At 38.9% G+C, this 26,075-nt stretch overlaps 1 protein-coding gene across 13 annotated transcripts in view; it reads right to left on the reverse strand.

Moving 5' to 3' along the window:
• CHL1 (cell adhesion molecule L1 like) overlaps positions 1-26,075 on the reverse strand; it is a 153,579-nt gene that overhangs the window by 22,707 nt on the left and 104,797 nt on the right. For 10 of the 13 annotated variants that reach the window (XM_084531350.1, XM_084531347.1, XM_084531348.1 and 7 more), the window contains 9 exons: positions 23,729-23,951; positions 21,394-21,509; positions 21,028-21,232; positions 20,669-20,791; positions 19,496-19,675; positions 12,152-12,313; positions 11,330-11,461; positions 10,603-10,675; positions 3,626-8,659 (listed from right to left, as the gene is read on the reverse strand). In XM_084531350.1, the coding sequence (XP_084387476.1) occupies positions 8,443-8,659; positions 10,603-10,675; positions 11,330-11,461; positions 12,152-12,313; positions 19,496-19,675; positions 20,669-20,791; positions 21,028-21,232; positions 21,394-21,509; positions 23,729-23,951 (1,431 nt within the window). In that variant the 3' untranslated portion in view covers positions 3,626-8,442. Of the gene's footprint in view, positions 1-3,625; positions 8,660-10,602; positions 10,676-11,329; positions 11,462-12,151; positions 12,314-19,495; positions 19,676-20,668; positions 20,792-21,027; positions 21,233-21,393; positions 21,510-23,728; positions 23,952-26,075 lie in introns of those variants that run through there. The other 3 variants (XM_084531343.1, XM_084531354.1, XM_084531344.1) reach the window with 3 other exon arrangements.

The raw sequence follows: 26,075 nt of genomic DNA on the forward strand, positions 1-26,075 counted from the left end.
GTGTCAAAGTCAGCACAAATATTTCTTCTCTTCCAGCCCCAAAACCATGCCCTCACCATTTTGTGTGGCAAGCCTCTCTTCTAACAGTCTTGGAACCCACATGTCCTTATCTCTGCCTTCCTCCTGCTAGAAAACATGGGTTCCACAGAGTAAAGGAACCAAAAGGAAACAAACAAAAGCACTTGGCCTGCTATATGCTGGTGGATTTTTTCAGGGACTTCACTACAAGTGGGTATACCCATGAGCAAAGGTGTTTTATTAAGTTTTATTCAGTGTGTAGACACTGAAAAGGTGGTGAGAATCACGAGTGGTTTGTGTTTGGGGAAGGCCATGGGTACCCCGACCCATCACACTACATCACATCAAACCTGTGCTGTGAGCACCAGCTTCTTCAAGAGCTCCCTGTAACTTTATAGGATGGCCCTAATTAGGCCTCCTTACATATCCCTAAATACTCCTTCTTACAGTGGAGCCCTAAAGCAGAAATATCCTTTTTGAGCCCCAGTCCAGGCTCCCAACCACATTCCTTGAGGCAGGGCAGTGACGTGGGCCCATAAGTAAAAGTGTACATTTGTAAAAAACCAGACTGAACAATGCCCCAGCCTGACATGAACAGCTCCTTTTGGGAGCATTTAGGGTGCAGCAGCTCAACCACAGTGTGCAGAAATAGCCAACGTGCTTATTTTGTCAGAAAATAGCTGTGGTCTACACCATTGCAGTAAAGCTCATTCCCTTGCCCAAGGAAAGCATCACAATATGGTGAAAATAAAGAAAACCACAAAACCAGAAAACCAGTCAATAATTTTCTCATCAGAACCTCAATATATCTGTATAGAGTGGTTAGAAATGGGTCTCAGTGAGTACAGTAGGAAAGTGATAAAGATAAGAAATATTTAGCAACGTTCTTAGTACCTTCTTCAGCTGCCTGGATAACTCAGATACCTCCCCACACCCCAGCTCTACCAAAAAAAAAAAAAAAAAAAAAAAAAGGAGAGACATGAAGCTTTAAGACTAATTGAACCAATAATCAAAGGCTGTCTCTAATTCCTGGACTAGGAGGTCAATTACTGAAATAAATTTGACAGCGGATAGATGGTAACAGTGTGCAATTACCATTTAAAGACTTGATAATTATGGCAAGAATTAGTCTGTATTTTCAACTGCAGAAAAATCCATCAGTTTTTAGTGGTTATTATCATGATTATAAGAAGAAATGGCTCAGCTATGTCTTGTCAAACTGACAGAAACCTGAAAATACAATGGGTGCTGATAACAGGCTGATGAAATGAGCTGGTTGAGTTTAAAGTTTCTTTTCCTAAAGTGGAAACTTAAATTGCAGATGTGAGAAAATTTTAATGTTCAGACCATTTGGCAGGGAGGGATGTAGACAAATTTATACTCATAAATAATAGGATTGAGAAATGCATATTTTTATGAGCTTTGCCAAAATTAGTCAGAACATGTGCTGCTCATTCAGAGAAACTCTCAATTTTGAGAGCCAGAGCCACAGTCAGAGTCCTCCCTGTTTGAAGAATTCATGAAGAATTCAATTCTTCTTTTCCCCTCTGCTTTTTGAGCCTTTAGGCTGTGCTCTCAGTGCTCCCCAAGCTTGGTGATTAGGTATGGTTTTTGGTCACTTTTTTTTTTTTTTTTTTTTTAAATCTGGAATCTAAGCATTTCTTAGTTATCTCTCCTCCCTTCTTTTTCTTTTTTTTTTTTTTTTAACTTTAAAATTTAAAATTAAAAAAAAAAAAAAAAAAAAGAAAGAAGAAAAGTTGAGCCATGGCACTGGCTTTGAGCATGTCAGAAACATTGCCTAGGTCTTACTGAATAAGATTTCAAACCTGCAGAGCTCATGAATTTCGGGTGAAAAGGGCCAATGAGCGGGGCTGGTGGTATTTCACCACAGGGACGAATGAACGCTGCTAAATTTCAAGCTCGTTAACAGATGGTAAAAGTCCAAAAGTAATGACATTTTATTGTACTATTGAGGACAGAATATAAGATTTTAACATTAGAAATTATGCTCTGCACTCAAAATAACACCAATAATGGCAAATTAGTATTAAAAGCAAAACACCAAAGCCAAGCACGGTGGTCCTGTATCATCTCCTCGAGCCTGTGCTGAGGAAGTGCAGGCTGGGTGCCACAGGGGCAGCAGGGCTGGGACCTGCAGCCCAGGCTTCTGGCGGTGGCAGCCGCCACTTTGTTCTCCCTCCAGTGAAGCACATGATTGTAAGACTTTTTCTCTCCATTATGTTATTGGGAAAAGTATAAATCTCATTATTGCAGAATATGAATAATAATGGAAGTGTGGAATGTCCTTGATACCTTCCTGAAAGGTGAATGCTTGTTAGCACGGTCCTGCTGGTTCCTGCATCTACATTGAAGATATTCAGGAGTTTTTGCAGATGAGGAAAGCATTAGAAAAGTCCTGAAACCTTTCTGCTAAAGTGAAATAGCTAAACGCAAGAGAAAGAGAGAAGGAAAGAAGGGGAGAGAGAGAGAGAGACATAGAGACAGAGAGAGACGAGCATTTCTCTCCCTGATAAATATTCTCAGGATAGTACAGAAAACACCCCAGGGTTAGAAGGCAGTGAGCAATTCTTGTCTCACACTTGAGCACAGACTAGATCTTTCAGATTTCTGCTAAGGAGCATTTTTTTTCTTTTTTTCTTTTTTTTTTTTTTTTTTTTAATTGATTTGGTAGCAACATCAGCTGTCACAGATTTGTCTGATGACTTTTAATGAGTTCTCAATAGCAGTGGTTTTACTGTTTTGGGTGTAGGATAGGTGTAACGCTGCTTAGTTAACTTTTGTCCATGGACAGGCAGCATAGAAATAAAGAAATCATATTTTTCTGAATATCATGAGAAAAAAAAAAAAAAACAAACACACACACAAAGGCAAGATAACCATTTTAAGACTCAGCAGCAAAAGAATTACAGATATTTTAAGCTTTTTCTAATTTCCTCGGCAAAATAAATAATAAATAAGTCATAAATTTATATAAAATAAATACACTTAGATTTTAGACTTTTAGCATAATTGGGGATTTCCACGTAGGAAGAGAAGGAAAGAGAGGGAATTACCAGGTTTAAGTGTATATTAATACTGATAATGTTATTCTTGAAGGTATTTCACTTGCCATTTGGGTTAACGCTGTGTGCGCTTAGGGGGTTATGTGATGTTACTGACACAACCAGAGTATATAACGCATTATATAAGTGCTACCGCTATAAAGAATGATAGTTCGGTCCAGGAAAATATTGTGCCATGAAATGAATAAGCCACTTGGACTCAAGGTGCCAGCAGCTCAGGTTCTGCCCTGCTTTGGTGTGGGGCAGGCCAGACTGTCTGTCTGTCTGCTTGCAGCCACACAAACCCACCACAAGCTGCAGAGGCTATGGATGGAGACTGGCAAATAAATATTATCCAAAAAAAAACAACACCAAACCACCACCACCACACACACAAAACCAAAACAAACCTGCTGATTGCAGCTAAGTTTTTTTGAAGATTACATCAAGTCAAACTTTTATTAGCAAAGTTGAATTTCATGTAAAATGAAAATATCTTTTAAAACGTGCACGTATGCATGATACAAACAGCCACTACAGTACAACACGTTTCTCTAAACTTTAATAAATGCACACTAACATTTAGCTCAAAAAGGAACATTAACGGCGACACCACATTTGCTTTGATCTTTTCTCATGAAATTACAAAGTATCTTGTTTAAAGTAAAAATAATAATAAAAAAAGATGAAACAGACAGTATGCTTTGGCTCAAACCCACGCATTGTTTCCTGCATGACAGCTGAACAAACCAGTGCAGATCACAAAACTCGCTTGCTTCATTGTGTAGTTGAAATTTTTAGGTGAAAGATACAGAGCTGCAATGTAAACATGTACTGGTACTCCAACATTGTTGTACACCTTACTCTGAAACACTACACATTTAAAGAGATGCAGCTGAGGGCTTGATCCGTTGTCAAAGAAAGGAAATATTCTTGCAGTGAAGAACTATCTTTACTTATTTATTTTACTGTCTGTTAATAAACAGACATTTACTGTCTGTTCTTTCAGGTACTTGAACTAATCTAGACTTACCACTCACCTGCAATATAACAGCTATAAAAAGTTATGATGAGATTTCCATTCAGAAGTGTCAAAAGATCAGTGAATGTCACTCTAATTTTAGTTTACAAAACTACATGTGGAATTACCATAAAAACAAACAAACAAAAAACACCCAAACAACCTTTGTATAGAAAGATTGTGCTAATATTTGTTTTCATTTCAAAAAGAATATTGGCCTGAAAAGTTTTATTAAAACCATTTATGCATTGGATCTGACCCATTAAGTCAATGGAAGCAGCAGAGAAAAGAGCTACTCATTAAAATTTGTATAATAAGAACATAACAGAACAGAAAACATTAAATGATATGCTATTTAAATCCATTTTAACTTGCATTACAGACATTTTTATATTGCTACACATACAAACATTTTAATCCATAGAGAAAAGCCATTTTCTGTTTTGATTTTTAATCTTGCTCTTGCTATGGATCCAGCCCCAGAGGAGGTTTGATGCTCAGCCCCATATGTCTCTGCTGAAGAGTGGCACAGAAATACCACAGCAAAAGTGGCACAGCAGAGCCAAATGTAACCAAGTGAACACCTATGGAACCAGGGAATTAATAATTACCTATCTGACACGGTCTACAGGTTCACACACTGGCCATGGCTGACTTAAATATACCTGGCCAGAGCAAAAATATGATATTCGATTAACAGACTATTTTGGAACAGCTGTACAGCTGGTGGCACTTTTCATTCAACCTGCATGGCCACATTTTCTCTCACCTGTAACAACGTGCCCTGGACAAAAATTGAACCCATCTCCTGGCAATCACAGAAATCTGCTTGGGAAGGTGTAAGCTTCTTCTGGTATTTTACTTCTGAAAACAAATCTCTAAAAATCCCTTTGTATCCTACACTTTCCAAAATACGCTGAGTGAGTGGTGTCCTTACAATATAAAATAAAATGACAATAGAGAAGAAAAAAAAAAAAAAAGGAAGAAAAAAAAAAAAGTAAATGGAAAAGAAATGACTGGAAAAGAGAAAAACGTTCCTGTGAGTTCGACTCCCTGGGAGTTTCAGCCATTTGGTTAATATTCATTGGGCATATTCCTCAAAAGTCAGCGCACACTGCACAAATTCCATTGCACATCTTTTTGTCACTGTATGATTTTTAGGCCCTGAGGCATAATGAAACACTAACATTAAGATTTAAGGATCTGAATTAAAATTTTAATAGAAAAAGCACTCATACCAGCACAGATGAGTAGCACATCACAGGAATGTCATAAACATCTCTTAGCAGCAACAGAGCAAGTGATAGCACAGGGATTTATTCATTCTTCGATAATTTGACACTCGCTAATATGATTTGAAATTTGTGTCTGTTTAACATAGGTGTTTTCTGGGACAATGAGGCTGGTTGATCTGCATCAACCCGAGTACAAGAAAACACAACCATGACTGCTGATGGGTTGCATCCAGCCTTGTGCTGAGGAGGGTCCTGGGTGAGGACCCCACGGGTGGGAAAGCTCTGTTTGTTTCAGCCCTTCCCGAGCTCTGCATAGAGAAGCATGTGAAAACATGGGGGGAGCCTGCCCTAATTTTATTCCTTGACTGTCCCTTGAACATCTTTCACTAATGACACTCTCTCAGTGCCCCTCCAGGAAATGCCAAGGGATTTTGTAAGCTTATGCAGGCTAGGGAAGGTGAGGCTAAGGAAGGTGAGGAGCAATGTGAGATGGAGATGAATCCTTGGTATGTGCAGACTGGTGTTTTAGGATCTATTTCTCCAAGGACTGGAGAAAGCTGCAAGTGGCCCCGCTTTCACCCCTAGAGATTTCCAGTGGCTGGGAGATAGAAGATTTGGGGATTCACTTTAAAATTTACACTTTAAAATTCACTTTTAAAATTTTTAAGTATCAGCAGAAATATCTCAATTTGAAACACAAAACATTTAAATGAAAATGACTGAGGAAACAAAACAATGGCAGTACATTGCAGTAGCTTGCACTAGTGCAGGTGATTCCTGGAGGAAATACCTTAAAACAAGAAGAAGCTTGTAACAGAGGCTGTCACAAGCCTCATCACCTCTAAGGCTTCATCCGGGTTGGGCTACAACAGACCAGATGAAGACAAAGATGCTGGTGGAAAATGTCTCTGTTGACAAGATACCAGTTTTCACATTTCTCTAGTTATGCCCTCCATTCTTTACAAATGAAGATTTATTTATTTATTTATTAAATGAAGATGACTTTGGGCTTCCTCAGCATTTGGACTGAGTGAAACACAGAAATAAGAACTTTATAAATAATAAAAAAATAATAATGAATGACTCAGTCAAGTCCTTCACTTTTCAGGGGTCGTGGACATGGAGTGGAACTGTTTTGGATTCAGGGTAGATTCCTGCTCATCCTGCCATGCTCAAACAGTTAGGGTTTAGGGTGTTTTTTGTTTGTTTGCTTTTGTTTTGAGATGGCTGTTTGGGGTTTGCTTTTTCAAAACAGAGGCTGCAGGAAAGGTCCTTATGAGAAAAAAAAAAAAAAAAAAAAAGAAGAAGAGAAAAAAAAAAAGAGTAATATATTAAAAGTACTGAGCACCAAAGACCCCTTCCTATGTTCAGAAATCTCTGAGCACATCTGACAGTCCAGCTGCCCAGTGAGGATCCCACATGCGTGGTTAGCTGCCTGTGGTCCACAGCCTTTCCTCTGCCAGCCAAGTACATTTCTTTGTGCGACTAGCAGAGCTTTAGTTGTCGGCATTACCTGTAAACCCATAACCATGTGAGTAATCCTTGCTTCCTCTCTTTCTTCCATTGAAGTAATGGAGACCATGAAGGAGCCATCAGGGATATTTCCCTAATTAATACCATGACATAAAATGGCTTTTAGGACCTCCTAGAGTAAGTTTTTAAAAAATATTTAACTTGAAGTTATGGTCACTTTTAAGTTCAAAAAAAAATGAAACAATATTAACACTCAACTCAAATAAGCATATTTCAAAATACAAATCTTTTTAAAGAAATCAGGAGATTCCAATAGAAAAAGACCAAAAAAATGTGCTGTACAGCTTTGCTGAGTTAGTAGTGGAAAGGACTGGAAAAGAACAGAACCAGATTTAAACCAGCATTCAGTAAACAAAATATAAAAGAAACTATGCTATAATATTTTCTCTTTGCTTTTGTCTTTGTTTATTTAACAATGATCTGGTGAAAATAAATGATCTCTCAAAAAAGCCAGGTAGATTCATTTTATGGGACCCTAAAAGGAAGTAAAATTTATGACTGGTATACACACAACTCTGTCAAAAACTAGTTTTGCTGGCTGAAACTCATACTGAGAAGCAATTCTATTCCTACACAGCTATACAGACCCATGCTAGCAACATGTCTCATTTCAAAATAAAACAAGGCTAATTTTCACTTGTGTCAATATTAATATCATCTGTACAACGTCTCCATGAAATGTATGCTAGCACACAAATATACAGATATGAGACGGACAAAAAGCGCTTTGCTTAGAAACACAGCTTGCAGAGACTGAGGAAAATAAAATAAAATAAAATTATTTCCAATGATGGTGGATGGGAACCCTGTTTCGCCTTGCCACAGGAAAGTTACTGCAGCTTAACTTATTTAAGGAAATAGTGCCAGCTACTGGACAGAAGATTTATCCACAAGGCCAGAGCTTCATCTTTTCAGAGCATATTTTCTGTGGATAAAGTTGCATTTCAAAGTACTGATAATTGCAGTCAACTGTAACCACTAAAATAATTTTAGAATATCAAAAGCAAAGGAGTTTATGTATTTATGAAAAAAAAAATATAATATATAGAATATATTTCTTAAGTAGTTTAAAATATCATTTTTCTCATTAGGATGCACTATGTCACTTTGCAGAGTAACCTGTCTTTTTGTTCACTTTCCTTGTTCTGTTCTGACCTCAGTAATGCTGAGGTCACGAGGGAATTGTATGTATAAATGTATGTACAAAGTGACAACAGCCAAACAAGAAAAAAAATATGCTATACAGAGAAACATATTCCAAACCTAAGAAACATGGCAAAGCAGTTAACTATACATATGTAACACTGAGAAATTCCATTTTGGTAGGACTGAGTGATACACTTTGTATAATAAAGAATGTTTTGTTGTGTTTCTATTAGAATAAAACACCTGAAAATTAGGATGGAAAAGTCTCAAAAATCATCTCTTAGTGGCAGTGACTTTTTTTTCTATTACCTGGATGTCAGGTTCCTGACTGTCTCAACTGGTAACCTGCTTCCAATTGCTTGTGGTAACTGTGGAGTACTAATCAAGATAAATAGCACAATTAAACACGAATCTTCTCACTAGTATTTTACGCGTGCAGAGGAAAAGTTGCCGTAGAGCTCCCAGTGCTTTCGACTGATCCTTTTTCCTTAGATCCAGAATAAGCTCCAATAAATGAACCATCTTCATTGAACATCCCGTGCTCCCCTTCTCCATAATCTACCAGACTATCAGCACTTTCGGTGGCTTTAATGTCCCCGTTAATTGACCGGAGGCTGCCTTTCAGCGGCTTTTCATCGCTGTCACTACAAAACAAAGAAATGCCTTTCCAAAAATCTAGCCTTTGATTGCATGCATGGAAACTGCTCTTCTACTGTGAAAACGAGAGGGAAGAGCAAAGGAACATTTCTCTGTGGGTTGTATATTGAGAACAACATGAACATGAGTTCTGCTTGGTGCAGTGGATATCAGCCAGTTCATCTACACTGACCTATTGCATGGCTGAATTTCCCATGGGTATGATGGTCTGATTATCAGAATTAATAACATATTAATCTGCTCATATATCATATTTGTTCAATGACTTTTTTTTTTTTTTTTTTGGAAATGGACAAACCATCAAAACTAAGAAAAAAAAAATAAAAAGAGGAAATTACATTATCTATTCATCCTAATAGCAACACAGAAGAATAACCAAAGCAGCCTAACCTCTCCTGACTGAACATGACATTTGGTTGACCTTTACTTATCTCTAAAGAATTGAGAAAACGCTTTCAGCTAAAGGCCATTTTTAACTTCCTGTTAAAAGGAAGTTAAAATTTTGCAGTGCCTTGGCTCACTCAATAAAAAATGATGGTGAAACCCATCTTAACTGTAGAGAGAGGTCTTGTGGCCATACATATGGCCATAGGTGTCTCCCACGTCACTGTTCTTCATGTTTACCATCTCCCATGAGGTGCCTCCAGCAGCTTTGGCTGTAACTGATTTCTCTGTGAATTGAAGCTGGTTCCAATCAGCCCACCACTGCTTGTATGGCTGCAGCATCCTGCACATCCTGCAGGCTGCTCACTCACATGGCTAAAGTCTGCCCCTGCCTCTGAAGCTGGACAGGGGCTGAGGGTAAAGGAAACGTTCCAAATGTTTCTGCATATTCTAAACGTGTTTTCAGCTCTCAAAAATAATCATACACAAAGGGGAGGGGGAAGGTAGATTAAAAGAGTATTAAAAAAAAAAAATAGGGCTCTGAACCAGGTACATAATTACTCAGGAACTGTTCTTGCTAACGCCAATTCAGAGTGAAAGCTTTGGTAACATTATATGAGGAAAGACAGAGAAATGCACCTGAACTTTACCTCTTCAGCAGATAATCAACTACATGTATAATCTATACAGTAAAAATATTTGCTACTTTTCTGTACATGGCATTTCTATTTATAAAAAAAAGACAAGTTTGGACTTTGAGGGGAAAGGACAGGGGGTTAAAGTTATTAACCTCAGGACTTTCTTACCTTTCTAAATATTTGTCCCATTAGAAAGCATTAAAAATTAAATAAAGATGAAATTATGCAGAAAAAAAAAAGCCTATTCCAGTACAAATAATGTAGTATATATAACTGGGATTTCACCAGAAATTTTATGTCTTTAAGGCCAGCATGGCTCTTATATCAATGCTTTTTTCTTCATACCACACTTACATGATATTGCAAGTTTTAGATATTTTAAAGCAGACAAAGTGATTATTTCAGTTCTCCTACAGAAACTTCTGTAGTGAGGTGTTTTATTTTGTTTGCTCATTTGTTTGTTTTTGTCATCTCTAACAGTATTTCAAACTTTTATTTGTTTTGTTCCACAAAATGAACATCCCCCATGTTACGTGATGAGGCATGACTGGCTTTCAGAAGTCCACTGAAGACATAGAATTCTTTCTATTGACTTCAGTGGACATCAACGTAGGATGCCCAAATTATCAAATATATTTACATTATTCATACAATGCTAAATAATAATAATAAAAAATGAAAAATGACCACTGATACATCAACATTTACTTATATCTCAACCTGGGGGGATTTAAGTATACTGGATATACCTGTATATCCCTACTATTATCCGCTCCTGTCAGGTTTGCTTTGAAAATGAAAAATAGAGTTACTTGCATGCTAGAAAAAATGTCCTAAATAAAGATGACATCTGAAAACAAACAAAAGCCCAACAAACAGAAACGCTTGTTAAAGCAGGTCCTATTTACCTATATTCCCCAAAGATTTCATCTTTTATTGATTGAGCTTCGGGATCTGGATGCAAATCTTCTTTTTCTTTCACTGTACAAATAAAATAAAGCACAGATCTGTATGCCGTGTTCCGTTGTGGACTTTTCGTTTTGCAGGCACAATGGGAAAACCACCTGCCATTACCTACAGCCTAAACCTGAGGGCACCATCTCGCCCTATGTGTCTGACAGTACCCAACAAGCATGCTTCCACTGAGAGCTTGGTGCCTCCACTGAATTGTTAAGAAAGCTGGCAAGTGCTTACACATAAATCCTTACTCGTCACTTTGAAAGCTGAAGAATTATGATTAGCAAAACATCCTGTTGTTCAGCAGTTTGGCTGCACATGGAAGTTATGGCAGTAGTTAAGCAGCATTTATCAGGCTGAAGTGTGCACATGTCCCAGCCAAGGGAGGCTCAGAAGTGCAGCTGGTGAAAAGCCTCTATGGGTGGATTAAGCACTGAAAGATTCAAAAAGCAATATCGAGGGTCTGAGCTAGATCTCTGACCAGCACACAGCACTGTCTCACCCAGAGAGCATGGTTTCACTTCTATTCATTAAAATCCATTCTGTGGATATTTATCAAAAGCTACAAAACCTAATTGGATGCTTTTGCTTGTGGCTTTGCAGTCTCTAGAGATAAAAGTCTGAAGAATGTTTGTTGTTAACATGCGAACATAGCGGAAGGACAATAAATTAATTTACCTGAATATTTTCCTCCTTTATTTCTTCTGACAAAGCAAATAGTTAGCAGCAGTAGGGTGAGTAAGGCAACGGCACACATCAGTCCAATAAACCACCCCTGGGTGGAAATCCCATCGTAAATGCCAGCATAGGCTTCATGAAACAGAAGAGGAGTTCAAAAAGAAAACCAAAAAAAAAAAAAACAGACATCAATCAGAGGAAAATGGCAACACCTGCCATAAAATGAATACATAACATTTTCTTCACTGAATCATAATTGAATCAGACTATTGCTACTTATTGTGTTCAACTTAAAGAAATACAAGACAGAAATATGTCCAGAGCGTGACATTCTTAGACTTCAGGTGAATGTGCTGTCTACAGGGCACAATATAGACATTTTGGGAAGGTAATTGTGAGAGAGTATTTGACTCAAAGGATTAATGCCAAATAGGAAAGCTGAACAGAGAATTGTTAAGCCTCTCATGCAAAAGCAGTTTTGTGAAAGAAACAGAGTTAAAAGTGCACCTGATGCATGCAAAGCACTGGACTGGCACATTTAAAATGGGTTATATCACAGCAATACCCTTTCAATATCACATAGGAGGTAAAGCTATGTTTTGTAAGGGTTTGTAATTGTTCCAGGCCCTTGTGCTTCAGTTAAAGCACAGACTTGTTTACACTCCTATGGGACTCAATTGCAAGAGTCAACTTTAAAACCACAGGACATAACGATGCAATAATGTCTTTGGTACACTTCCACTGCACAATGTCACATGAAACGTCAACATTTACTGACATTCAAAAGAAATCTTTGTCACCTTGAAGGGTTTCATTTCTCACCTCTCCCCCTTGTCTCAATTACATCTTCAAAAATGCTATTGTTATCAACCCAATTCTTAGTCACTAGACGAACTGTATATTCAGTTCCAGGCTCAAGTGCCTCAATGGGGTGAAACTTTTGGGTGGGGTTTACTGCTTCTGAAATCTTGCCGATCCCTTTACCTATGGAATGTACATATTCAAGTCATATTGATTAATTGAACTCATTAAACAAAAGGCCCGTGAAATACATAGTTATAAATAATGCAAGTAACACAAATATGACACATGAGGATTTTTAACGTTTATCATCAGATAATCTGATTTTCAAAAACAGAGAATAAACTAAAAAAACATTCTCCCTATTTGATTTTTAATATTCTATCAGATAAAACAAACAGCAGACTGAAATAATCCTGATGTTTATGAAGGGTTTTGTACATTTCCCAGGATGAAAGTTAATATTGATGGGGGATTATGGATCTGCTTTAACTAATGCGTGCTTAAAAAATTACAACTTGAAAAATGGGCTGCTTCGTATAGATAATCTGGGGTTTGATGCTTCTCCCATTGAACGGAACTCAGCAGGGAAGCACAGACAGCTTGTTATCTGGAAATGGATTCTTATATGTCTCATAAAAAAAAAATTAACATTGGGATTTGTAACTCATTTCTCCCCTGACAGTGATTTTCCATGTCCTTTTAAAGTCCACAATGCCCACAATGCACTGTTTTAGATACAATGGAAGCTTTCTTTTAAATCAACATTTAGGTATTTAAATGTTCTTGATGAGTTTAATATTTGATTAAGAGGTAAAAGGGAATTTCCGATAGGTCTCATTTTAGAGCCTCTTTACTTGCAAAAGGCCTACTGTAACTTTAGTCTGCATTAAGATCACAGAGTATTAAATATACCTTTTAAAAATATCATTTGTGGGTAACAGAAAGAGGACTTCTCTGAACATGAGCACTCACTGTGTGAACACTGCAAACAGTCAATTCAGCCAGGCACATTTGGACTTGTGTGTTCACATGGGGAATCTCTGTAGTTAACCAATGGGCACAACACGTGTGCTCACCCTCAATTTTAGAAAACAAAATTTGGAAGCTACCACTAGTAAGGATAGCTCTTTAATTGCATTCAGTTGCCTAATTTACGTGATTTATCTGGCCATCCTTTCGAAGTCTTTTAAGTTAAGGATTGAGCCCATGGTATAATTTGGAAACTACTTGACCAATTAGCACTGAAAGTATAATGATGCTCATTAATACTTAAGCTAGAAAACAAGCAAAGCAAGAAGCTTTGAGAGATTAGGGCTTAGTTGACAGCTGAAGAAAAAAATAAAATAAAATAAGATTAAGACCAATGTAAGCACAATCAAAGAAGCAGTTCAAGAAGTTTTCCAAGACAAGTGTACATGTATTGCAATAAGCAGTTAAATTAGTAGACCATTGGAACCCACAGGGAACACATACAGCTGAAAAACTGCTGATAGTGAAGCACAGCAAATTAGCATAAATTAATCCATCAACTGGTAGTTTTTGCTAAGTGAAGTATATGAAATTCGGACATAAGTTTTAATCAAACTACAAATTAAGCAACAGGATACCACAGGTACATTTTAATTCCATGTTCTAAAATCAAGACATCACAAAAATACATTTAATGTAAACAGTATCCATAACGTAATAAGAATTGATGTGAACTTAAAACCCATTGTGCATTACACACCATGTAACACATATGCATGCCAAGCAGAAATGATAATCACATATTCCAATCTGCAAACAGCATAGGTCTCCTTGGGGTCACTGAATTCCTAGGAAGCAAAATGTTCAACCTAGAGCTCAATGGTATACCACAGCTGTGATTCATGGGCATTTTGTTACACCACTCTCATAAGTCCACATATCCCGCCTATTTGTTCCCCTCCCTCTCCGGGGAAATGGGGATGTCCTTAAGACTGTCCAGTGATAAGCAATTACGTGATTTTTTTTTTTTTTCCTCACACGCTTTCTTTCTGGTCTGTGTTAAACAATCAATTTGGCATCTAAAGAAGAGAAAGCATTGCTAATTGGGACATGTGTGGTAGTTGGAATAGAAAAAAACAAACAAACAAACAAAAAAAAAAAAAAAAAAAAAAAAAACAGTGTTCCACCCTGAAAAATAAGGAAATGCTCAACACACAGAAAGGTCAGTGAGCTGCAGAAATTAGCTTCAGAAAATTGAAAGCAGTTGGGTTAGGTTTTTAATCTACAATAGGGGAGAAGCATTAATAATAAAGGCATATCACCAGCACTTCTCATCCTCCCCCACTATTTATCAACCATACCATGGGACTTGCATGAACATTAAACACTGAACTGCAATTTTACAATATTCCTACTGGGCTTTGAGATTTATGAGAGCAACAGAACACACTTTTTTTTTTTTTTTTTTTTTTTTTATAGAAGCTTATGGTATAAAGGGAAAACCAATATAAACTGCCCCCAAAGACTTACAAGTCTGCTAGTTCTCCAAAAGTTAGCACATCCGTTATAAAACATGCTTAACTAAAAAAGCTGGCAGTCTAACAGCTAAATACTAATTGTGGGCAACATCCTAATTTATAACCATACCTTTCTAAATACATCTGCTGCAATAAATGGGAAGATGAACTTTCATTAGTTTTTCCCTACTGCCTGGCTATTAAAAGTGTATAAATACGCACCACAAGTATCCTTCATTTTCTGTGCTTTTTTAGTACAGGAAGTAATTCATGCTAAATTGGGAATATTTTAAACTGTAGATTAGCAAACCTGCTGTGTGTAAAATTTATTGAGAAGAATTTATAGGTGAGGTTACTGAGCTAGCGATCAACTGTTTGTAGGAGAGATCTGAACTCAGACAAGAAGAAAGGTTATAGTTTGTTTCATCTCTTGCTGCGCCTCTTTTGCACTGGCTGCACTGAGGAAGGCTGCTAACAGAGAAGAAAGGAAGGCATAATACATAGCCAAGGCATAAAGTTAACTGCAAATTTGCTTAAAGTACTCAGAGACTGATATATTTAGCATATTATATTTCATATGTTTATTTTTAGGCATATTAGACATCAAGCTCACAGTGAGAGGGTTTTGAAGTAGTGACATATCACACCCTCCTCCTCCCTGTGCAGCAGGTGCCCCAGCTGCAGCAGAGGCAGCAGAACAGTGAGGCACAAATGGTAGAAAAGGAAACTTGTGAGCAAAAGTTCGAGTTCTCTTCATTGTGACAAAACAGGGTATGTTTTCTCCCAGGATCTGGGGCTTTCGTGGTAACAACGCCAGTGGTTACACATGGCTAAATCAGTTACATTTTTCCTCTTTAGCTGTGCTGGTGGCAAAAGAGAACTAAAACCATGTTTTGTTTCAAATAGTTGCTTTCCTCATCTTACAATGTGTGCTGAAGTTTAGTATTTCTTGTTAAGATTTTAAAAACCCTGGGGGAGTTAAGTACCAATTGCCATTGATATAAAATGAAACTGGTGAACTTCCATTCCGTGGCTTCTCTGCAAAATAAAGCCACAGTTGTGCAGCTTCCTCTGGATGAAATTTTCATTAAAGCTTGCAATTTTGGACACACAGTAATCATTGTCAACATGTAATGCATATTTAGTAATCCTTCAGAAACACTGGTAGCTCTAGATAAAAGGAAGCTATGTGTTAAAAAAAAAAAAAAAGAAAAAGAAAAAAAGAAAAAGGACTGTTATATTAAATGATTTTTTTTCATATACGTAAGAACATTATTTTGTGTTATACTTCTGAGAGGTAGTGATCATTGGGAAATCAACATTTTCAAGGGGAAAATTAATTAGTTTGTAGGTCATTTAAGAAATACTGACTGAAAATGAAAAATTAGAGATAAAACATTTTCTAAAGACAGAATACCTTCATCTTTGGAATGAAACCAAGATAAGTCCACAAAAATTAAACTATTATTTATTTTGCAGTACAATGCAAATACCCCTTTGCCCAGGTTCTTCATGATTGCCCACAGTATTTTGTCAAAAATAGATAAAGACCTTTGGTTGTATTATAACATTTCATGTGTGAGTAATTTTTAAATAAGTTTAAGATATTTCATAGGAAAGTGGTATTTCAGTTAAGGGAGTTTGCATTAGCTGCCAATGCACATGGTGTTTGGTTACACAAGGATGCTATAAATGAAAGTTTTTCTATGGCTTACTTCTATTTCTCACTAATTCTGGTGGGTCTACATTTAACCTAGAGACAAATATTAAACTGCGGCTTTCCCCCATTAAATAATTACAGGGAGACAGCATCTTCTGACAGAGGCAGCACTGTGGTTTAGGGGGCTCTGCCTCTGCTGCCAGGCATGTGCAGGCTGCAGAGCTGCACTGTTCCATCCAGGAATGAAGGAAGAGAGATGTGAGCAGAAGTTTTTATTTCCCTATCGCACCCACTCACTGACCTTTTGGTAAAGAGTTGTTAACCAAAGGGACGTGTAACTCCTGATAAACAAGAGAGAGAATCTGAAAGGTTCATTCACAGAAGAAGATGCTGCGACTGTAGACAGACAGTAGAATTTACCCATTTATCTGCACAGGGATTTATAATTATTTAATTGGCAATTTTTAATTTTATATTTTTTTAAACTAAATTCAGTCATTCTTGCTGTCACTGTCAGGAAACAGTTTGCATAGAAATTACACACTTGCAAAATTATTATTTAGAACACAATAATTTTCCCCAGACTTTTTTTTTTAGTGGTGATGCATGCATACTCACATATGTTCAAAAAAAAAAAAAAAAAAAAGAGAGCAATAGAAGTGTTGCAGATCAAGTATATCAATGATAAAATGTGAATGATTCCATTGCTCCTACTTTGACATCTCCACTTTCCTGGCAGAATGCATTGTGAAATTCTTCAATACCCCTGGCACAGCCTGCACAGGCCATATCGCAGCAGTGGAAGCTATTCAGAGTCTTAAAATGAACAATGAGAACTTTATGTTTTCATTACCAAAAGCAGGATGTACTGGATATGGAATCACTGAATCAAAACCCAAAGCAGCCTGGAGTCCTCTGTCATGGAGTTTCATTTCAGAGGGCACCACATTTTATATCTGTCATTTATGTGGGTCATTTTAAGTGATGAACTTTGACTTCTGAAATCGTTCCATTTTTTCAAAGAGAGAGATTGGTTTAATTTTGAGCAATCACCTTGCTTCCCATATCACAGTCTAAAAACCCAAGAAGGTCACTGAAGAGTGTTTTGTTTTTTTTTTTAACCTATCACATTTAGTTGAAAAATATCCAAACAATTTACCCAGCAAATAATGACACAAAACTCTAATGGCATTTCAGTGACAGATGCAGTGTCCTAACTTAAGGTGGCTTGAGAACGAGCGAATTTGTGCAAGGGGCACACATTCATCACGGAACTGGACCCTTGCAGCTTTTGCTACTCTATTCTACATGTGTTCCACAAGAAGCAGTTGTTGCTTTTGCTGAAACAAAGTCTTAGGAAAGAAAAGAATGAGAGCAAAATGAATGGCACTGTTATTATCATTTTAAACATGTCATACAGGGATGTCAGAAATCTGACAAGGTTACTTAAAGAAATAACAGACTTTCAAGTTGCCAAAACACATCATTCTGACTGCCCAATGAAGGCCAGAAGAGGTACCTAAGAAAGTAAAATTATGTATTTTTAGCATGGGGAAAAAAAAAAAAAAAAAAAGATTCTTTTACTTTTTTTAAATGTTAAACCATGCTGCTTTTAATTCCTACCACCTTGTATATTACAGCACATCTGGAGTCTTCAGGGAAGAGCTGACTTGTACAGCAAGGACATTGCACATTGGGGAAGGAGCTGACTTGTACAGCAAGGAGGTACCAAACAGTCTGCAAGGATGCAGTGCCTCACCTAAAGTGAACAGTATGGTACAGGCAGCCTACTAAGCACAGCTTCTGTAAGAGGTAAGGGATGACTAGAAAACCTTGCAACAAAGGCAAAGGGGATATATCACCAAAACAGGAGTTTTTAAGGACAAAGTCTGTAAAATCTACAGAGAAATACAATGATGTAATTTGGGACTTGGACATTCCCTGGGACGATTTTCCACACAAGTCTCACAGAAACAAGTAGGGAAACCCTGGCCCAGATTTGTACACAGTGCTCCAGCCTGGGCAGGGCAATTTCCTTGTAATAATATCTGTGGGACTGCAGGTGGAAGGGGAAACCACTGCAGAGGGGAGGAAATGCCTGTGTGAGATGGGGAAAAGCCCTGGGGCTTTTCCTGCTCCAGCAGCTGAGGTCAGGCAGGACATTTCTCCTTCAGTTTATGCATCTGTTTAGAGAGGTGTGCATTCTGTAACTAGAAATGGAGCAGAGAAACATTTAGGGTAGCCTAAATTCAGCCAAAAGTGGATAAAAAAATGGAACAAAACAGAATTTTTGTTCCATCAGTGTAGAAAGCAGCTACTATTTAATGACTGGATCCTAATCTGGGACCTCATAAGTTAAAGTACTTTGTACTTGTTTCTTTTCTACAGTTCCAGTCAACAAGGAGATTTTGCAGCTTGGAAGTCTGATAGGATATCGTGCAACAAGGACCATTTTTCTATTTTATATCAACATTGTTCCAGACTGTTATCATTGATAAAAATGATGAAGCCAGGACTCTTTTGCTTATCACATTCTCCTTCCCCACGGTAATTGCACAGCAATGGTTTCTGATTAATAGAAAGGACTTGTTCTTTGGTATTGTAGAGTTTTTAGACTTGCTGAGTACAGTATATTTTATTTCATTTCATCTGTATGAAAAAAATGAGCTATTATACAGTGCTTGTAGATTTTCCTTAAAATTGCCGATTGCCAATGTTTTAGGGTATGCTATAAGTGGCATAAAAATGTTTACTTCCAGTCTCCAATAAAATAATATATATAAAAAAAGGATTAAATACCCTACAGTCATATTTACATTCATATGGATTTTCCATGTCACATCCCTAGTACTCTTGGGAGTCCCCCATTTTCACACAAGCACAGAATTTGTTTTTATAATATTGCTGAGGACAGATTTAGATCTTCAATTTTCTGTTCACAACTAAATGCAATAGACTGATCCTAGTATAGCTTACAGAGCTAATCAGAAGGGACAGAAACACCGTACTGTATGGGAAATAGAGCAGATAAGCTCAACTTTTCTGAAGAGCTGCATGGCTGTATTAAAAACTTCATTGGTTGTTCTTATGGCCAGAAAAACAAATTTATTTCCTCTAATTCCAAAGAAAATGTCAAGCCTGGAATATTCTCAGTATTTTTTTTTTCCGTTATTGTTAAAGCTTCTTCACATGAAAACATATTGCCCATTAACTTACTCCCTTGAGCCATTGTTAGTCCTTCTTCCGTGACCGGATTCCCGCAGCCCTTGGCTGTGCAGGCCTTGACATAGAACTTGTACTTGGTGCTGGCGCTGAGGCCCGAGAGCCTCCAGCTGAGCGTGGACCGGTTCGCCACACTGATGTCACTCAGAGGCCCGATTTCATGAGTTTCATTTACTGAAAGAGAAAGTGAGGTCAGATCTGGCAGCCAAAGCCTGCAAAGACTCACAGTGCCAAGGGTGCTCCTGCTAGGGAGGCATGCTGTGTCCCGTTGCAGGGGTGAAGCCTGGACGAGCACACTGCACCCTCCTGCTGAGCACCAAGATGGGATCTCTCCTGCCCATGCCAACCTCCCAGCTGCTCGGTGAGCTATCACTGATCTTAAAAAGCTCCCTGATTCTAGATATGCATACACTGAGTGGGAGGGAAGAATTACTGTCTCTTAGAACATTAATTATATATGAATTGCTTTTCACTTTGCTTCCAAACATCTGCAGACTTTCACCAGCAAGTTAACGGTGGTTGTTGTGCCTCATTGCAGCTGGCAGCAGCAGCAGGAGGGGCCGTAGCTCCCAAACTACCTTAATAGTTGGTCTGAAAGCAAGTCTTCTGTACACTCAGGACTTCAGATGTTACTCAATAACATGACTCAAGAGGCAATTACCTGCATTTCTGCTACCGAGCAGGGAGGAGGTACCTACAGACAAGATGTGAAAATCCTAACGAACACAGCCGAAGTGTTCTCACTACAAAGTGTTTTGTGTTGAACAAATTTAAATTCAGTAAAAAGTACCTACAATTTATTGATTTTCTTAACTACTACATTAGGTGTAATTTATAAATATGAAACAACTGAAATAGCTAGCAAAATGTGGAATAATGCATGGCAGCAATGTGAGTTTACTTGTATCAGTAAAACACACAGAAAACTTTTTGCTCTGGAAAATGACCTTGCCCTGCCCTCTAGCAGGCAGTGTGCACATCACAACTCGAAACAAGCTGCTCAGATGCTGTGGCTGTTATACAGATGCTGGAAACAGGCTTTCTCATCAGCCTTCTGCACATACAATACTCCCTACTTCTCCCTCTCTCCCCCTCCTCCCCCCCCCCCCCTTTTTTTATAAACTAATAGTGTTTAAATTCTAAAGTCAAAGCAAAACAAGTACATACTTATCTGGTACTGTAAAATGTAGCCGGTAAGGTGGCCGTTGGCCTTCTTGGGAAGTCCCCAGGACAGTGTGACAGAGTCCTTGTCAAAGTTCAGGATTTTCAGAAAACGGGGTTGTTCAGGGACTGAAGATACAGGGATTAGTTCACAGAAAGCACTGCACAAGTCTGTCTCTATATGCACTTGTTAAATGAGGATATAGTTTAGCTCAATACCTGAAGTTCCCCAACCTACAGTTCCCCTTTCTAGTGAACAGTGTTATGACCATTGGCGATTTTACAACCACTTTAATTTATGAAATCAAGTTGTTTTGTTACATGGACAATTTAAATTTATTCCCTTCCATCCCGCTTCTTCTTACCTCCTTCTGGAGTTTCAAACACCACAGGAGAGCTTTCCGGTCCATCGCCCTTGGAGTTGTAAGCCAGAACAGTCAAGCGGAATTCACTGAAGGGCTCCAGACCAGGAATCATCCCATAATTTCTGTCTCCTACAAATGTTAGGTGGTGTTTCTCTGGGTGATGTCTTTTCCCATCCAGCATGCTTTTTGTTTTCCACCAACTGACCTGCATTGAGATTGGCATTTCTATAACAAATTACCTTTGATGGGGCTGAACACTATATTGATTTCTCTCATCTTCCCAGAAATGAGATTGTGATCTATCATTGACAAAGGATTCATTTAATAGTTTGTTAAACTGCATGCAATTAATGAGAAATTCATAACCTTATAGCCTTTTAAATGTCCACGAACTCTGTCCCTTGGTATTCCAAACCAGAAGACTTTGACCAGCGTGCTGTTGACAATATCCACTGAGACGCCGGAAGGAGCAGCATCTGGAGCTGTAAAAACAGGAGCGATGCATATTAAAGGGAGCTCAGTTTCACACCATTTGTATGCTACAGGGCTTGGCTTTCCAGCTCAAGCTGTGCCAGCTCATGCAGTCTTCCTGCAGGCAAGAAAAAAGTCATTCCACCTGCATCCAGTGGGTGAAACAGGCCAATAAACATTATTTTGCGGTATCAGAGCTTTCTGCTGAGGGCTGGAATACAGGTGCACTGGGACATATGAATTTCTACACCCGTATTTATGATTTCCTGTTTCAAGTAATGCTTACAGTAGTGAGAAGAATAAAAAAATGATTAACACAGCATTCAAAAAGGCAATCATAAAGTTTTTTTTTTGTTTTTTTTTTTTTTCCCAATCAATTTCATTTTATAGCTAAACTCATTTAACGGTAGGATTTTAATCACTGCACAACAGAGAGAGCTATTATAGAGCCTAAAAGAAAAGGAAAAAAAAAAAGAAAAAGAAAGAAAGAAACAAACAAAAAACACAAAAGAGGCCTTGATCCACTGACAACTGAATAGTACGGAAGATAGAAGCAGATGTTAAATTAGATCCACCCTAGACACATAAAGCAAACAAACATGCTGTGGTGTCCTTATTCTCGCTGTCCTCCACCTCTTCTGTGATCCAGCAAATGGGGGAGAGGAAACTTCTACAGCACTCCCCAGTGCCCACCTCTGGCTGGGCAGAGGCTGCCCTCCAGCCCAAGGCCACCCCAGTGCTAAAGCCTGATGCTGGTGAAACACCAGGATTCACTCAGTAGGTTTTAAAATCAACCTGGAGCTTTTTGACCATTTGATGTCACTTATGTGATGGATGGATGGTGCTACCTCATCACAGCTGCTGCAGAAGCTGCAGCAAGAGGAGGTGGCTGCAGCACCCCCAGTGACCACGCCAGTGGGAGTGCTGGCTGCAGGAGCTGGCTGATAAACGCAGCTCGTGGCAGTCTGGGCATCTCACTGAGCAAAAAACACATGCTGGTCTTAGGGTAAGACACTGTAGACTTTCCAAAGGCTATTCAGTCTGTCAGTTTATTTCATTTTGGGGAAAAAGGAAGAAAGATTTCAGATTCTGCATAGGATGAAAACTGTCTGCCTTTAATAAGATTAATTGGCAGATCTGAAAGGCAGAGCTCTTGCTGACACCCCTGCCAACTGTTCCCAGCCTCTGCCACTAAGCGTTTGCAAATGCAATAACCATTTGTATTTGGGATCAGGGAAGCTTGGCACCCCACACTAGCTGGCCACCAGGCTGTTTACTCCCTCAGTGATATAAATCCTTAAATCCTACAAAAAAAAGGTTCTTTTTAAAGGGAGGTTGGCATTTCATTGCTGCAAACGGGTAAATTTCCAGTCATCCAAATACCTTTTGTAGCCATGCAGTAAACACCAAAGGGGAAAGGCTGCTTTCAGAAATGCTGGGATGGCCCCAGCAGTGCTATTACCCAGTGTCCCACAGATTGTAGAAGGGCTGTCACAGCCCTTGTGACACCAGCATTAATTCTATTAGCAGAGAAATCCTCCTGCATGCTCACCTCTCACAATGGGAGATGATTATTAAGGCCCACCATGAAATTGGAGCTCGAAGAGGACATGGAAAGGGTCAGTATCAGAAGTGGTGACTGTGACCTAGGGCGGCCCAGGCATCTATTATCTGAACGTGGGTAGCACGAGGAGAAAACTGCTTTGGTTTGGCCCAGACTATGCACAGTTGGCAAAGCCCAAGAGCAGAGGTGGGCCAGTGCTGAGAAACTCCATGGATAGGGCTCGGAGCAGGAGTAAGCCCGAAGCTAGGCCTCGTGGTGGAGGAAGATTTCTCCAGAGACAAGGGGAGGCCTGGGAGGGGGCTGTGCCACCAGGGGGACACAAAAAGCTGTTGGACAGAAACCCAAGTTAAAGGTTTGTCCCCCCTGAGCTCAGCACAACTGCTGCAGTAATTCACAGACTTCTTTGTGGACTTCAGCCTTCAAATGAATATCCAGATTAAATCAGCACTGAGATGAATAAAAGCATGAGGGACCTGTCCACAGAGCTGGAGTCCACTGTGCCCAGCACAGGAAGTGTCTGTCTCTCTGGCAGCCCAGCACTTTCAACAGCTGTATTTAGGCATTTTGGCTGCAGGCTGCCCAATCTATCGCTCCCCATCTAAATGTTTTGCATCACAAGACATACTCACTAAGCACATTTTTCACGGGAAAGTTCCCGTTACTTACTATCCTCTCCTGAATATCCAGTGGTGATGTTTGGTTCGGGACCAGTTCCTAAATTATTTACTGCTTGGACCTTGATCTCATAGGGCACAAAAGTGGGGGTGTTCCTCAGGGTCAGGGAGTGTTTCTTCACCAATTCCTCATTCCAATCAGTCTCGACGCCCCGCTGCCGCCAGCTGACTTTGTACTCCAGCCCTGGCCCATTTCGCTCCGTGGGCTTCAACGGCTGTGGGAGAACAGGAGATGTTAAAAGAGACCCATAAGTTGTTGGGATTTGTTTTGTTTTGCTTGGATTTTTTTTTCTGTGATTTAAACTGCATGCCTTTTAGCGCAACTAAAATGCATATTTTGGCATAAGGCTATTTGTGCCTTTTAGTACAGCTAAAATGCATTTCATCTTAGAATTTTATGTAGCACAGCAAGTTGGGTCATTAAAATTTAGATTTGTTCTAAATACGTGCCAAATGCTTGAAATTATGCCTGGTCATTTAATGGGCAACTGCTGTGCTATCAGTTCTTACTGATCAGCTGAAGACTTCGTCACAGCATGGTTCTCATCTAATTAACACAAATTTATAAAATATTAGAAGACATATAACAATGGCTTGTCATGAGACATTCTCCAACTGAGTTTCTTTCTCTGAAAATGTACCTCTTTAATTAATAATGTTAATTGGTCACATACACTACCCCAAAATGATGTGTATGTGTTTTGGGGGGAGGTTACCAGTCCATTGAAATATCTGTGGATATTTTCCACCACAAACTACTCTTAAAAATATTTCAATGAAACATTATACATATCAAATATATAACGCCTGATATGTAGCCAAGCCACACACAAAGCCCAGATCAGCACACCTTGGTCAGAGAAGTGCAGAAGCCTGAAATGAAACGACATCGACTGAGTGTCAGCAGAGCACTGTTTCCCACTGACCGGCTCACCCACTGCTCCTCGCATGTGGGGACTGAAGGTGATGCAAAGAGCATCTATAAAACTTGAACAGCTCTCTTCAAGGCATGCCAAAAAACTGAGTGTTGTTCCATGGTATTAATTTGTCCTACAAATTGACTTACCAAAAACTCATTGAATTCTGTTCAGCTGGGGCAGGACAATGTTAAGCAAACCTAGCTCTTGGCCATGTGCAAAAATTCCCTTTTACTTGCTCTGAGGGTACAAGGACCAAAGCCATGCACCCTCCCATTCATGACCTTCAGGATGACTGTGGTGAAAGGGCTGGTATGCCACACAGCTTTCTAATAGGCAGTGCTGGGTTGAAGCTCCTCCACGGCAAAGAACCCATGGAATGGGATTTGCAAGAGAAGCTGGAGAAGTAAAAATTCCTACTCAAAAATAACTTCTTGTTTGGAATAAAATTTCAGCACTGCTTGACTCCTATTTTGATCTCCCTTAATGCTGCAAATCCTTGGCTGAAAAGCTAGTCACTAATGCTCATCTGGTCTCTTAATCCAAAGTAGGCAGATTAACATCATTTTGCAGCCTTTGTCTGCCAGAAATAGTATTTTTTTTTCTTTTTTTGTGAAATTCAGTGCCTAGCATTTTCTCTGGAAGGCATGCAGAAAACACCATAAATAAATGAATATCCTGTTTATGACATTTAAATGATTCAACGAGATTTAACAAATCCTTTCCATCCCATTCTCTCTCTTTAGCCTCAATTTTCACTTTTACTTTTGCCATGTCTGAGCTGGGATTACTGGCAGGGATGGTGGTTCCTTCCCAGCTCAGCCAAGGCTTCAGCCCACTGCTGGCCCTAGCACCTTCACCCACCCGTGATGAGTACCACCACTCTGCTTTTCCTCCAAGAAGCAGGTTTGTCTTCCTTGACTACATCATTCAGCAAAAATCCACTTTCAAATCCAAGTCAACAGATCTAGAGGGCCATCTCCTTTTTGGCATGATTATAGCCTGAAATGCAAATTTGCACTTGGGAAATATTTATTGTTCTTTGCTGCAAGCAGCAGATTGAAAAGTAAATCTCATGTAAATTGTGTTTAATTCAAGCCACAAAAAAAAAAAAAAAAATAAATATGCGTCCTTCCACAGTTGTTGAAGCTTGTGTTAAATGGAGGAATATATATCTCTCTAAATTGTTGGCACAGAAGCTGTAAGCTTAAAAGTCAGAGAAATTGAAGTCTGGAAACCATCCTCAATACTTTTACGTGATTCCTTTGACACATGATCAGGAACTGTATCTGCACTCCTTTAGCTTGTGGTGTAGAAATTCAAACTCACGTTCTCTTGGCCAAGTGATCTGAGTCATTGTCAAACCTCCAGGCTCAAGGAGCAGAAACTCTGTGCCTGGCCAAGGAACAGGTCCTCTACCTG

This window comes from Aythya ferina, assembly GCF_964211825.1.
Source record: "Aythya ferina genome assembly, chromosome: 10".
In the NCBI taxonomy this organism is placed as follows: Eukaryota; Metazoa; Chordata; class Aves; order Anseriformes; family Anatidae; genus Aythya; species Aythya ferina.